Source organism: Rhagoletis zephyria, unplaced genomic scaffold (assembly GCF_001687245.7).
Source record: "Rhagoletis zephyria isolate East Lansing unplaced genomic scaffold, Rhagoletis_zephyria_1.1 Rzeph_scaffold_00228, whole genome shotgun sequence".
NCBI classification, from domain to species: Eukaryota; Metazoa; Arthropoda; class Insecta; order Diptera; family Tephritidae; genus Rhagoletis; species Rhagoletis zephyria.
In genome coordinates, this window is record NW_016157312.1 from 316,864 (window position 1) to 332,707 (window position 15,844).

At 35.0% G+C, this 15,844-nt stretch overlaps 1 protein-coding gene across 1 annotated transcript; it reads left to right on the forward strand.

The window, feature by feature from the left end:
* The first annotated feature begins 1,489 nt into the window (after nucleotides 1–1,489).
* Nucleotides 1,490–2,137, forward strand: LOC108358261 (uncharacterized). The gene is made up of 3 exons (XM_017609483.1): nucleotides 1,490–1,575; nucleotides 1,653–1,876; nucleotides 2,007–2,137. The coding sequence occupies exons 1-3, from the start codon at nucleotides 1,490–1,492 to the stop codon at nucleotides 2,135–2,137; spliced, it is 441 nt and encodes a 146-aa protein (XP_017464972.1).
* The last annotated feature ends 13,707 nt before the right edge of the window (nucleotides 2,138–15,844 follow it).

The window sequence follows — 15,844 nt, forward strand, 5'->3', positions numbered from 1 at the left end:
ATGGGACTGAGAAATATTATTTTCTACTTTTTAGTCCATTTATAAAAGCGTTGTATATTAAAAAGTTTTTTTTTATATTATTTATTTTCTACTTTTTAGTCCTGCCTGAATAAAATTTTGTAATAGATATTAAAATAATTCAACGATATTAATAGAAAGGTGCACACACATGCATTTACATATGTATGTACATACAAACGAGCACCAATTAATTTTATTTAAAGAATGACGTGTCGTCTATTTCCGCTGTAGCAAACGTAGTGCATAGGGCGGCATCTAGATGTCATCTACCTCGCCCTATTCACTACAGCTATCGCCCTATGCACTACTTCACTACAGATGTCGCCCTATTCACTATGCTTTTTTATAGGAGCTTTTCAAAGCTTTGCTTTGGTGTCGGACACACAACATCGAAAGCTTCTGGATCCACAACATTGCAAGTTGATAAAAGCGTTGTAATGTAATAATTAGTACTACCTTTTCTAGTACTTTAAAATGTGTGACCGGAATAGACCTGCCGAAAAAGTGAGGTTAAGTTACTGACAACAACTTGTTATTATTAAGCTTGGTTTTCATTAGGTCAAAATCACTGACATTAAAAACTGCCTGAACTGACAGCTCGTCTTTTGGTGTCAAATGTGTTTTCATTACATCCTGTAAATTGGAATAAATTCGGTATTGCAGTTCCGGTCAAAGATTGCTGTCAAATTTTGTGGTCAGTTGATTGACATACCGTTTTCATTACACGCAATCAGCTGATCTACTCAATCAAAATATCTAGCTTTTTGCAAAAAGTAATTTAAGAGTTCAGCAATGTTAAAAAGAAAACGAATTGCAATAACTTGTGCTATATTTTGTGTAATTAGGACACTTAAGGTCTGGAAAAATAAAAGAACCCAAATGAGGAAGAGAAAGCAATGGTGGATTAGACCAGGCCTGAGAGAAAGAGCCACTTGTGGATTTTAGCGGTCTATGCTAACTTTACAGGATCCAAAGTGGTTCAAGAGTTTTTTGAGGATGACTCTGGAGGATTTCGATTTTCTTGTGAAACGCCTTACTCCATATATTTAAAAACAAAAAAATTGTTTTAGGGAATCAATTTCTGTCGGTAAAAGATTGGCAGTAACTTTGCACTACTTGGCAACAGGCGATAGGTTTTCCAGCCTAATGACCGTTTTCCTAATGGGGAAAACGACTATTTGCCATTTAATATATGAAACATGTGGTGCTATTTTCGAGGCTTTGAAAAACGAATTTCTAAAGGTAAGTTTTTAAATAATTAAAGTGAAAATGACAGCGTCGAAATATGTATTTTATTAAGGTTCCGAGTACTCCTGGACAATGGGCAATGCTTGCTGACCGTTTCGAACAACGATGGAATTTCCCTAATTGCTGTGGGGCATTAGATGGAAAGCACATTGCGATTCAGGCGCCTGCTAATTGTGGGTCAGAGTATTTTAACTACAAAAAATGTAATAGCTTTGTCCTGATGGCTATGGTAGATGCTGACTACAAATCTTTGTTTGTGGAAGTCAGAGCGTGTGGTCGAGAATCTGATGGCGGAGTTTTCGCAAGGTAAGATCTCTGCAATATGTTGCTAAATAATCTTAACATTTCCACTTTTTATTTGAAACTATTTCTTTTCATTTCAGATGCCCACTTTCGGCAGCTCTTGCTGATAATAGCATTAATTTCCCGGCTTCGAGACCACTTCCACATGAAGGAGACCCTATGCCATTTGTCATAGTGCCTGATGACGCTTTTCCTTTAAAGCCATATATACTGAAACTTTTCTCTTATCGCGAGCAGCTGATGTCGCACAAAATTTTCAATTACAGACTATCGCGAGCAAGAAATGTAGTTGAAAATGTGTTCGGTATATGTGTATCGTGGTTCATCATCTTAAGGAGGCCATTAGACGTAAAACCAGAACACGCGAAGGCTATTGTCCTTACGATTTGTGTTTTGCATAATTTAATAACGCGCAAATCATTATATATTCGAAGCTCAGACGTCGACGATGATAGAAATGGCATTTCTGTACGCGGTAACTGGCGAAATGAGCTTGGAGAAAATGGAATACTCCCATCCATCCGGCCAAGCAGCGTTATGGGTAGGCCAGCAGACACTGCAATGACACCCCATGGAGAGCTACCGTGGCAATATAACAGAAATATCCTTCATAACTAGTTTTCGTTTTTTTATCTACAGCCCGCGACAAAACGATAAAACAACATTTTGGCCATTTTCGACTAAATCTAGTTAAAAAGCTCAACATTTTCATTAAACTATGTCGAATTTTGCTAATTTTTGTACAAAGTTTGCAATTTTGCCTAACCTGGTTTTTGTTAGATAACGTACTACACTTTCATAAAAAAATAATCCAAATTAAGTGGTCGAAAGGGAAATAATCAAAGAATGCTAAAATGTCTATTCCCTATTTGTATTTTCGCCACTGTATGTACGTGCATAGAAAAGAATCAACTAATTGAAATATCCTTCGCTACTAGTTTAATTCATTTCAAAAATATTCTTATATGCAAAGCATCTGTATCTTTTATTTCTAAACTAAAACTAATTGGAATGTTCAATATGCGCAACCCCATTAAAATGCCGAATAGGATCTTAGTTTGGCAAATTGAGCATTCCATCAATTATAGTTTAGAAATAAAAGGGGCTGATGCTTTGCATTGCTGCATTTACGAAATCAGTTTAACTGTATATGTATGTGGTATCCAGTGTACAAATGATAATTCCCTTTTTAAATACATATATGTATGAACATTTTATTGAACACCAAATACATAACAATAAAGGAATCAAAAACTATTTATCAATTCATTTATAATAAAAAAGGTACTTGTAGGCAAAGCCATAAATATGTAGCGACATAATTCTGTTACTGTCGCTACACATATAAATACATATATTATAATTTATAATTATTAGCCGATATAAAAGCCATACATAAAGAACCTAATCATGTGAGAAATTTTTTATTTTTTTTCAAAATCTTCTGTTTTGACGGAATTTCTGCAATTTCTTTTCGTATTTTAAAAAGTACATATTAAATTAATTCCATTCTGCGTCAATATGCCTTGTTAGAGGATTCCTTTTTGCCCCTATCCAAGTTCTATTGAAATATACCTGGCTTAATGTGCACATATACAGTCATGTAAGAAATAACAGGTATATAATATTTTGACAAGTTTTTTCTATCTTATTTTGCTTGTTTAATGGTTATTATTTCTTTATGAAAATTCAGCTCCATATCTAACAAAAACTAAATAAATCCAAATTTCAAACTTTGTAGGAAAAGCGGAAAAATTTAATAACATCTTACAGCAACAAACTTTTTACTAAGAAGAGTAAACAAAGTCTGGCAAGCCTGGTGTGCAGTATACAAAAGTTCATCGGCTCTCAATAATTTAATAAATAACTTTCTTAAGTTCCAATTGAAAAATAACTAGTGTTAACTATATCTAATTAATATAAGGTGCGAAAACACGCCACTAGTGAAAAATCTTCTGTTCCGGTGGCTCCAGTCAGCAAAACAAAAAAGTAAGTCACAAAGGTGCTCCAGTGAATTGCACAATTTGCTCCAATCCGTAGGCAAATCAGACCATATAAAAATCACCAACAACAATCACATACCTCCCGCTATAAGCTTTTTCTAAAGTGGTTTGTGTCTGCGATCACCCGAGCTCAGCGCCACCTGTGGTCCTACAGTGCAACCTACCACTAATCAATTTGCTAACAGTGCTGCCACTCGGTTTCATTTTGAGATAATCCCCCAGTTTCCTTCAAGAAAATCCCCTAAAATACAATGGCTCCTGGCGCCGGCAAGCGACGTGGTGAAGCTATATGCAATGATGCTGAACCTGCAAAAACCCCTCGCATTAGTGATTCCCCTAGCCTAATGCGGAGTATGGATCTTCGCTTCACGAAATACAAGGATCTTGTTTCAAAACAAATTCTGGACTCTGAAAACAGAATCACAGAGCTTTTCTTCCGAAAATTCGAAGACAAGATCGAAGTTATACAGCGCGATTTAAATTGCATAAGCGATAGAGTCACTCGTTTAGAGTCAGCGTTCGACCGTATTGAGGCCCTTGAAGCCGAGTTAGCTGTCTTGAAGACTAACATGTCGAGGCAGGAAAATTTAATAGCCGCATGCGATGTCCGAATGAATGGAGTACCTCTCGAAAAAGGTGAAAACCTACAAAGTATATTCCACCATCTCTGTTTTACGTTGGACATACAACCTCCTCCGTTAAAAGCAATTTTTCGTGCACGGAAATACCAGGATGCGCCAACTGATCCTGCAATTATTATAAAACTCCCAAACCCCGCAGATAGAAACGTGCTTCTGAAAGCTATTGGGAATTTTAAATGAGTGAACAATAACGTGTTACGATTAACTCATGTGGGTATAAGTTCTGACGTTCCCATTTAAGTGAACGAGTCATTGACCAAACATAACCACGTGATATTTAAGTCCTCTCTTCAACTCAAAAAACGTAAAAAAAATCTCATCTGTGTTCACAAAAAGGGGCATCGTTTATGTCAAACGGAATACTAACGATAACCATCAAGCGATATATTCGATGGAGATCCTTAAGGATCTTGGAATCAGCAGCCCTGTTATTGGTCCTCCCTTTCGTGATGGTGGCGCCCAGAATGCAAATAAGTCATCCCAAGATGCACATAATTAATGCGGATGATTATAGTATTCCTCTCTTACGTTCTAAGTTTTGTTACTGCTTCTTATATCTTTCTTCAATTCTCTTACTTTATACATGTTTTCTGAGTTATGCAGGTTAAGTTTTTCATTAAATTTGTTAAAATCTATACACAGTGCAAATAATATATTAATAGAGTTTTGTTATTGTGTCTCCAGGCCATAAGTCGGCGAGTTCCAAAGACAGTCTTTTCACCCTACTACGTATCATCAGCAAAAAAAAAACAACCGGGCTGAAGATAATTCACTTGAACGCGCAAAGCTGATATAAAAAACTTGATGAATTTAGATATGCCTTTGAAGATTCGAATATTGATATTTTATGTGTTTCCGAAACTTGGTTTTCTTCATTTTATAGTAAAGACGTAGTAAAAGTAAATGGTTATAAACTTTTCAGAGCTGATAGAGGTGGTCATGGTGGTGGTGTTGCAATATATGTTAAAAATAGTTTGTCCTGTAGTTTAAGTTGTGCTTCCGGCAATGGTGATTCCGTCGAATATGTGTTTGTAGATGTGTTTTCCGAAAATAATAAGGTCCTTGTCGGCTGTGTATATAGACCAAATCGTTATGTTAATTTTACGGAATTGCTCATCCTCTTATTGAAAACTATAGAAACATTATAAATGCCGGAGATTTCAATAGCAACTTGCTCGAAGACAACAGTTTAAGGCTAAGTATGGAATCTCTTGGGCTTTTTCCCACTAATACATCCTTTCCGACACATTTTACCAACACTAACAGCAGCCTACTGGATATATTTTTTGTGAGCGACTTACAGAAATCCTTCCACTATAATCAGCTCTCTGCACCTGGATTCTCAAAACATGATCTAATTTTTTTGACATATGACATCGAAACGCCAGGAACACCAACCTCTTTTACATATCGGGACTTCAAATATATTGACTTTAACTCACTTACAGCTGCGGTTGAGTCAGTGGAGTGGACACATATTCAGAAGCTCGTATCTATTCAGGACCAAACTAGTTTCCTACAAGACCATATTAACTGAAGCTCTTAATCTTCTTAAAAATGCTCGGCTTACTGTGAACAAAGCCTTAAAAACAGCAAAAACTATCTTCTACAAAGAAAAGTTTAGTTCTGCTATAAATATAAAGCAAACTTGGAATACTATAAAAGATATTGAGATTGGGAAAACTAAAACAAATGCTCCTACTTCTTCCGATGTGAACGAATTAAATAAAAAATTTGTTAGTCTACCTGTTTCCACAGCTAATATATGTCTTGAAAACTACAGTGATCGTGCAAATGTTGGTGTCTGTCCGTTTGAATTTGTTTCTGTTGATGATTGTGACGTTGTGCAAGCCATACTCTGTCAGATCTAATGCGGTAGGATTTGATGGAATTCATGCAACTTTCCTTAAAATAATATTACCCAAGATCCTGCCACATTTAACCTATTTAGTAAACTCCATTCTGACAACCTGTGTTTTCCCAGAGCAATGGAAAGCTGCCAGGGTTATTCCTGTTCACAAAAAAGATGACGAATATAGACATATAGCTATCTTACCTTTTCTGTCGAAAGTCGTTGAGCGTATTTTATACAACCAAATCATTTCTTATGTGCAAGACAACAGACTTCTGTCAGACCGTCAGTCTGGGTTCCGATCGAAGAGTAGTTGCACAACGGCACTCTTGGACGTGGTAGAAAGCATTCGATCACAAGTCGACGAAAATAGTATTGTCTTCTTAACCCTACTCGATCATTCTAAGGCTTTTGACTCAGTGGGCCATAGGTTATTATGTTGCAAGTTGAAAAACTTATTTAACTTTTCCTGCCATGCAACTGCCTTGATCAGATCTTACCTTGGCGGCAGAACTCAGGCTGTGAGCATTGGCCCCAGAAAATCTGATTTCCTACCAGTACTTAGAGGAGTCCCTCAAGGCTCCTTTGTTATTTGGTTTGTTTATAAACGACTTACCGAACGTTTTAAAATATTGTAATGTCCATACTTACGCTGATCATGTCCAATTGTATGCTTCCTGTCCTTCGGATCGTAGTAGTATTTGTATTAAGGATCTAAACTCTGACTTGACTCGTATAGGGTATTGGGCTACTAGTAACGGCTTATGCCTTAATCCTGACAAATCCAAGTGCATCGTCATTCATAGGAAATCCACTGTCACTAAAAAAAAAAATCTTGTTGGATAAGTCAGCCGTAAAATATGTTGACACGGCAAAAAATCTTGGTGTAATCTTTAATAAAACATTGACGTGAAAAGATCACATTTTTAGCACAGTACGTAAAGTGTATGGGATGCTTCGTACACTCTGGTTGACACAATACTTCACTCCTTTAAATATAATATTACTCTTAGCTAAAGCGTACTTAATACCTACGCTATTATATGGATGTGGGGTTTATGCAAATTGTGACTCCGTATGTTAGATAAAGCTAAATGTTGTCTATAACAACATTGCAAGATATGTATATGGTCANCGACGAAAATAGTATTGTCTTCTTAACCCTACTCGATCATTCTAAGGCTTTTGACTCAGTGGGCCATAGGTTATTATGTTGCAAGTTGAAAAACTTATTTAACTTTTCCTGCCATGCAACTGCCTTGATCAGATCTTACCTTGGCGGCAGAACTCAGGCTGTGAGCATTGGCCCCAGAAAATCTGATTTCCTACCAGTACTTAGAGGAGTCCCTCAAGGCTCCTTTGTTATTTGGTTTGTTTATAAACGACTTACCGAACGTTTTAAAATATTGTAATGTCCATACTTACGCTGATCATGTCCAATTGTATGCTTCCTGTCCTTCGGATCGTAGTAGTATTTGTATTAAGGATCTAAACTCTGACTTGACTCGTATAGGGTATTGGGCTACTAGTAACGGCTTATGCCTTAATCCTGACAAATCCAAGTGCATCGTCATTCATAGGAAATCCACTGTCACTAAAAAAAAAAATCTTGTTGGATAAGTCAGCCGTAAAATATGTTGACACGGCAAAAAATCTTGGTGTAATCTTTAATAAAACATTGACGTGAAAAGATCACATTTTTAGCACAGTACGTAAAGTGTATGGGATGCTTCGTACACTCTGGTTGACACAATACTTCACTCCTTTAAATATAATATTACTCTTAGCTAAAGCGTACTTAATACCTACGCTATTATATGGATGTGGGGTTTATGCAAATTGTGACTCCGTATGTTAGATAAAGCTAAATGTTGTCTATAACAACATTGCAAGATATGTATATGGTCAAAAAAGACTTGACCACGTATCACCATATGCTGAAAAACTGCTAAACATTTCTTTTGATAACCTTTTAAAAACTAAGATACTCCTTTTTTACATAAGGTTATATATACAAAGGAGCCTCGCTATCTCTATGGCAGGCTTCAGTTTCTTCAATGATCGAGGTCTACACTTATAGTGCACATCAAATTTCGACCTCGTGTGTCTGAACGGCAGTTTTTCATACACTCTATACGTCTTTGGAACTCTCTTCCCATTAGATTAAAACAATTAAATAATGCACTGTGTTTCAAAAAAGAATTAACCAACTTCTATACTACTAAGTAGTTGCATGTAGATGTATGTTCTTTTATATTGTTTAAGTAAAATGTTGTTATTTTTAGAGTTTAATTCTAAATTATTTATGTTCCATACTAAACAAATTTTGTAATTTCAATACTACAAAACTTATCTTTTGTCCTTAGCTTTATTTATTTATAATTCTGTGACTAGCACTATTAAATAATTCATTGAATTGTTGTGCTAGGATTAAGTATCAAATAAATCAAATCTCATGAAAAATTCTAAGTCTGCAGTTTTATAGCCCAATAGATTCTAGCTTTAGAAAGTGCAAGTTTCAAGTGGCTAAGACTTCGCGTTGATTTTTGATAATTTTTTTTGTTGACGGTGTCAGGTATTTTCTTCCATACAAAAAATTTTCGAACATATTTTGTATGGAAGAAAATACGTGACACCGTCAACAAAAAAAAATATCAAAAATCAACGCGAATTCTAAGCCACTTGAAACTTGCACTTTCTAAAGCTAGAATTTAATGAGCTATGAAACTGCTTACTTAGAATTTGTCTTAAGGTTCTTAGTAAAAAGTTTGTTGCTGTAAGATATTATTAAATTTTTCGGCTTTTTCTACAAAGTTTGAAATTTGGATTTATATAGTTTTTGTTAGATATGGAGCTTAATTTTCATAAAGAAATAATAACCATTAAACAAACAAAGGAAAATAAACAAAACTGGTCAAAATGTCGTGTCACTATTATTTGTCACATGACTGTATGTATACATTTATAATGTTTCTCAAAAATAGTAGAATAATTTCGTTGCACCTTTAGGTATTTCGTTTATATTAATCAGTCTATGTATTAATTTGTAATCTGAGTGACTTTTATTCCAAAAGAAGCGGTATTGCTTCGAGCTGTAAACGAAGATAAAAAAATTTTGTTTACATTTATGCACACTAATCTGTGAATCACTCACTTGTATTAATTTCTTTTGATACCTGCAGACGAGTTCGTAGACATCAGCCTTAAATTGTTTTGACAATTGCAAATCCTCTGTTGCCCACTCTCGCCCATTTGAGGCAACAAAATGGCCAACATCGTCCCAACTATCATTTGTCGTTGCTACAGCCATAGTTTCCAGAGCACGCTCAATTATTTTTGCGTAGCCATCGTCTTCATTCACGACGCCGCTTTGCTTCAGAAGTCGATGGAACTATCTCTTCTTCAGATATAATATTGGCTCCCATATCGGATAGAGAAGCAGGTGAGGCTGATTGTGTTTGGCTCTATATTTTAAACAATATATTTAATAGTTGACCAATGTCAAATGTTATATGTATGTACATATGTACATGTACTCACATCTAACCAATTCGACGTTGTGGGCGCACTATTTTGTAGTACGGCTCCAAAAATTTTAATGAAGTGTACAGAGGATTCGGTGGAACTGCTTCTCCGACACCTTGTCCACTTTTCGTTTGCCCCATTTTGTTGAAGGCAGCCTAAATTTACAAAAAAAAATATCTAATATTGCACATATATACATATGCACGGCATACAAACTTATATCCCGAACACAATGAAAACGACGAGCTACAAACCACAGCTGTTAAATTATTTTAACACGTACTCTTATGTAGATAATTATTTTGGCGACGACCGGGCTACGCGACGGCTGTGGTTGTGGCCAGATTAGATCTATTTCTATTTTTCTGGCGACAGATAAGGTTCTTCCTCTTCTTTTATGTCAAACTCATACAAATTCATGATGTCGCTGCCGCGTTCAAAGAAATCATGTCGCCATCGACAAAGCGTTTAGATAATGAAGATAACAAATTGGAAGCTGTGGTCTGTAGCTCGTCATTTTCAATGTGTTCAGAACTTTACGCGAAAAGAGCAGCGGAGACTGTTCCATTTAGCTGACACCTCCGATCGTGGCAGCTCCATTTTGTCAGCTACTTCTTGCCATAGAGCCTCCCGCGCGTTTCTGTCTCTATATTCCTTAGACAAATAGTCTCCACTTCTTCGATCAGCCTCTCCGTTTCCTCGCTCGTCCACTTTACGGCCAGCTTGCGCACTCGCTTCTTGGTGCGCTGGCATTGGGCAATGTAAACTCATTATCTTCCAATATTTGTAAGCTAAAACCAAATAACATTAAAGTAATAACTAATATTAAATAAATACGAAAGTTTAATACCAAAATTACCTTTGATGATAATTCTTTTCCACGGATTGTCAGCTGTTCGTATGGCAAATGAGAACAAATTGCAAACATGTTGGCAAATGAATTTTATTGTCAAATGCTGCCATATCCAGGGTGGGCAAAAACTCGGAGTTCGAGCGAGCGAGCGAGCAAACTCCTACTCAATGCCTCGCAGACAACGAGGCGCTCGTAGCTCGTACTCGTAGCAGCAATGGGCGAGGAACGAGAAGTTTGCCTCGCTCGCCAAACGAGCGAGCGCTGCTTGTTTCCTCGCGCTCCTATTAAACAAGCGAGGCTGTTGTGTGTTGCCTCGCTCGTAGTACGAGGCGAGTAGCTGTCTGCATACTCGCTCTGCTAGGTAAGACGAGTGAGCGAGGAGCGAGCGCTCCGAGTGCACTATACAACACATGCATTTTTGTGCATAAAAATGTGGGAATGTATGTCAATAGATTATGTACGAAAGTATGTTAATAATTGTATGTACATATGTACATATGCATATAAATATGTGAATATTATATCGAGCCCTAACCGCCAAAATAACGTAAGCGACATTTTTTTCAAAATTTTATTTTTGATGCAGAAATGTACCTAGATGCTCTAGGAATATTTCTGCATCAAAAAGAAAATTTTGAAAAAAATGTCGCTTACGTTATTTTGGCGGTTAGGGCTCGATATTATAGCAGCTTTTAAAACAACAAATAAAATTTATTACATACGTAAGCACAGATTATGGAATGAGATATTTTTTAGAGTTATATACATACATAACATGCATATTTATATATGTATGTATGTATGTATTTATGTATGTATGTACATATGCATGTATTTTGTCTTTACAGAGAAAAGTAAGTAACGAAGATAGTATAGATAATCGTTTGTGCCGCAGAAACAAAAAACAAGTAAGCACTTGTTAGCACCCCAAAATAGTTTGCTACTTGTAGCAGTTATGCTGTATACCTGAATGAAATATAATCCTTGGAGAAAAAATTTATTTGTGGCCTGTTGTTCAAGGACATATGTACATATGTATGTATGTATGTATGTATGGATATGTATTTGCGTAAACAAAGAATAGAGGCCGGTTCACATACAACTTTGGCGTTGCGTTGGCGTTGAATTTCAAAGCAGCCGTCCACCGTATATATGTACTTACCATTACGTTACTTCGTTTGCCTGCCTGAGTAAATTGTTTGCCTTTGATGTCTCGTTTTTTCCCCTTTGTCCACTCAGCTTTTACCTACTTCACATCGCCCCCGTTTGGTTTACCCGCTTTATATGCTCGCTCGTTTGCGTTTCCCGGATTTTCCCTACCCTCCGCCCATGGATGCTACCTAGTATGTATGCAGACATAGGCACCAAAATGGAAAAATATGAACATTCTACTTGAAATGTTTCCAAAATTATTAAAAAAACACAATTATGATATTTTTCGAGTGAGAATGATATATTTATGCTATAAAACTACACACCAAGCATTGCTCTACATATAAATGTGATTAAAAAGTTTAAAACTTTGTTGAAATTTTCAAATTTTTTTACAAAGTATGAAACTTGCTTGGACTTGTATGGTCTGTCTCTCATGTACACTTAGGTCTTTTTTATGCGGTAGATGCGTTCTTCAGAAAGCCGCATAAAAAAGTTCTTTAATTTCATACAAGAACAGGAGATGCGTTCCAGCATTTTCAAAACCCGCATAAATTCAGATACTTCAAAAAAAAAAAACAATTTATTTCTTCACTTCTGTATTTTAACCAAAACAAAAAATATCATAAAAAATACATGAATTATGTAAGAAAAATTGATTGCAAAAAAGTAATAAAAACTCTCAAAGAAGCAAAATCGATACAGCGAAAAAAATGTTTGAAAAACCTCATAAATTCAAATCCGCATAAAAAAGAACCACATAAAAAGAGACCTAAGTGTATAAGTTGAAATTTTATAAGCTATTGAAAATTAAAAAAACTATACCTACATATACTACGTTTATACGTAAGCTATTTGCAAATAAAAATAATTTGCAAATACCTAACTCACTGTTTATTCGATGGTGAAAAATTCTTTTTTAATATTGCCTGATTATAAAAAGGCAATAATATGACAATCGAAAAAGAAAATAAAGTTAAAAATGGCAACGTCTTGATTATAAAAAGGCAATAAGATGACAATCGAAAAAGAAAATAAACCTAAGAATGGCGGCGTCTTGCGCTTATTTGCAAATAGTAGCACTAATCAATACTTATTTGCGTGATTTAGTTATTTGCAAATAAAAAGTTAACTCAGCGTTTATACGGCAAATTTTACCATTTTGCAAATTGTTATTTGCGAATAATACGTGCGTATAAGTACATAGTAATATATATGTATGCACATATGAGCCTACCTAGTAGATAAAACTGGCAAAAATAGCACGCATCTATTCTTCTGTGCATGAAAATATATACATAAATAAATACATACATATGTGTATATATGTATGTATATACATATCTACATGTGTGCATACAATCGTTTGCTCTAAATTCTTAGTTGATGCAATTTTTATCCCATACATTTTTGCTGACCAAACAACCCGTTTGCCTGTCTAATCTGCTTGCCTCATTTCCCTCGCTCGTCTGCTGCTGCAAATGAGTGCCTCGCTCGCAACGCCCCTCTCGCGAGGGCAGAGCTAATGAGGCCCTCGTTTGCTTGCCGCTCTACTCTTGCGCCGCCCTCGTTTGCTTACTCGCTCGCTGGCTACTCATCGCGTGCGCTCGTACCTAACGAGTGCTCATTTGCAAACAGCCTCGCGTGTTCCTCGTGAGTTGCGCTAACTCAGAGCAAACTAACGAGCGAGCGAGGGGCCAAAATGAGGCAAATCCGAACCCTGGCCATATCGGCCGTCAAATTGAAATNTATTTTCGCAAATTATGCGAAATTTGCGAGTAATAATTTTTTAAAGTTTTGATATACGAAAAAATACGATGATTTTAAGGTCCTTCAAATCATTGTAGTTTCTAAACGAATTCTTATAAAAAAGTGAAACTTACAGGTTATGTTAGTAATCGTTAGTACTCTTTAAGTTCACAAAAATAAAAAAAATATATATTTTTTTTCATACAAATTTTTTATTTATTTTTAGTTTTTATGNATTTTCACAACATTTGACGTCAAATATGACCTAATGAAAACCAAGCATTACACCATTACTTGTGCGTGAAAGCCGAGTGGCTCCATTTGGCTCACGTGTGCACCACTGATGTAGTTACATCTTTTTGTTAACATACATAAATATGTAAATCCTTGAATAAACCATAAACATTTAATGAAGTATACGTATTTATTTAAGATTTTTCAATTAAAATGCAGTTCATTCCCTAACAAATACCATGTAAACCTAAGCTTAAGATTTTATAGAATACTTAAAGAAATTCATGAAAACTTAATATTTTTTTCTCATATGTGANATATTAGACTTTTATAAAATCGCTCACTGAGTTTTTACACGCAAAAATAAGTATACATAGTTTGTAAAATATNTCATGAAAACTTAATATTTTTTTCTCATATGTGATTTTAGAGTATACAGTTTTATAGCCCATTCAATTTTAGAGTAATAATGTGCAAGTTTCAAGTCGGGTTTCACTGTATGTGCTTTTATTAGCGAATTTACTTGACTTTCACGTAGTTTTTGTACAGTAAATGACCACAACTTTCGTGTCACTGGAATTTTATAAAATGGTCTATATTTAAATTAAATTCTAAAAATATTTTTGAAACGTTTTCGATTTTGAATTCTACGTAAACTATTCGGGAAATTCCAACACTTCCTAAGCNAGCTTTTGGGTACCTGGTATAGTTTTGCAACTCTCAAACCGCACCTTCAATAATGCAGCTGCAGTTTCGTAATCAGTTTCGCTGCCAGGATTATGAAATTTCTGAAAAAATCTGGGTACTGTACCCATTTTCCTCCTAGAAATCAAATTTNATTAATAAGACTTTTAGTAGCACGCTTCCAATGTTACAAAAAATTAAATGTACAATATATTGTACAAAAGCAGGGAAAGGGTTAAAAAAAAACCGAAAATAAAATTTTTTAATTTTTTTGGACACTTTCGGCNTAATAATCCGATTCCTCACAAATTGATGCGGAGTCCTTAAAATTATTTATATCACGTCTACAAGAGTCACACAAAAGATCTGTCGGGCACAAAGATTTGAACCTTTTNAAGTCATTATAATCAATTTATGAGATTGAAAATGGAAAGCGTGGGGCGCATGTAATAGGCCTGATTTGAAATTGAAGAGTAATATATGTATGTATGTGGGTATATTAATAACGACCGCTTAAAATCGATCTAAAATTTGTACTTTCGCCGTAGAAATTTAAGGTCTATGTTATGTACGTAGTTTGAATATTGTCAATTAAATCTAATGCTTTGTGATGCATGCCCTCCACGTTTTTCGTTTTCAATCTCATAAAGTGTTTATAATGACTTCGGTTCAAAACCGGGAATGGAGGGTAAAAACCGTTGGGATATTATTTGCTAAAATTTCAAAATCAAAAGTTATCAAAACAAATTCTATGGGACTGAGATATATTATTTTATTATTATAACGCTTTTATCAACTTGCAATGTTGCATGTCCATACCGCTTCGAATGTTGTATGTTCAGACCACCATTTATACTATTTGCATTTTTTTGTAAGCNCCACTTAACCTCCCACTCTGAAATTTTTAGGAGATATTCTTAAAACTGTAGAGCTTATTTAGTTTTAAAATCAACAAATTTAAAGAGTCCCATTTTCAGTTATATACATTTGTGTATAAAAACTAAAAAAAAATAAAAAATTTGTATGAAAGAAAATATATATTTTTTTATTTTTGTGAACTTAAAGAGTACTAACGATTACTAACATAACCTGTAAGTTTCACTTTTTTATAAGAATTTGTTTAGAAACTACAATGATTTGAAGGACCTTAAAATCATCGTATTTTTTCGTATATCAAAACTTTAAAAAATTATTACTCGCAAATTTCGCATAATTTGCGAAAATAAAAAAATACGTGTCGATTTATATTGCATCCAGTTTATAAAAAAAAATGTTTCAGGCCAATCTATTTTTTAGTTGCAAAAATGATATGGAACGACCCATATGTATGCACATATGAGCCTACCTAGTAGATAAAACTGGCAAAAATAGCACGCATCTATTCTTCTGTGCATGAAAATATATACATAAATAAATACATACATATGTGTATATATGTATGTATATACATATCTACATGTGTGCATACAATCGTTTGCTCTAAATTCTTAGTTGATGCAATTTTTATCCCATACATTTTTGCTGACCAAACAACCCGTTTGCCTGTCTAATCTGCTTGCCTCATTTCCCTCGCTCGTTT

What these genes read in the sequence shown, in the direction of transcription:
- LOC108358261 (XM_017609483.1), top strand. Translation starts at nt 1,490, where the DNA reads ATGGCTATGGTAGATGCTGACTACAAATCTTTGTTTGTGGAAGTCAGA. An exon ending in GATGGCGGAGTTTTCGCAAG is followed by an intron (nt 1,576 to 1,652) that starts GTAAGATCTCTG and finishes TTTTCATTTCAG; the next exon opens with ATGCCCACTTTCGGCAGCTC. An exon ending in TGTAGTTGAAAATGTGTTCG is followed by an intron (nt 1,877 to 2,006) that starts GTATATGTGTAT and finishes ATATATTCGAAG; the next exon opens with CTCAGACGTCGACGATGATA.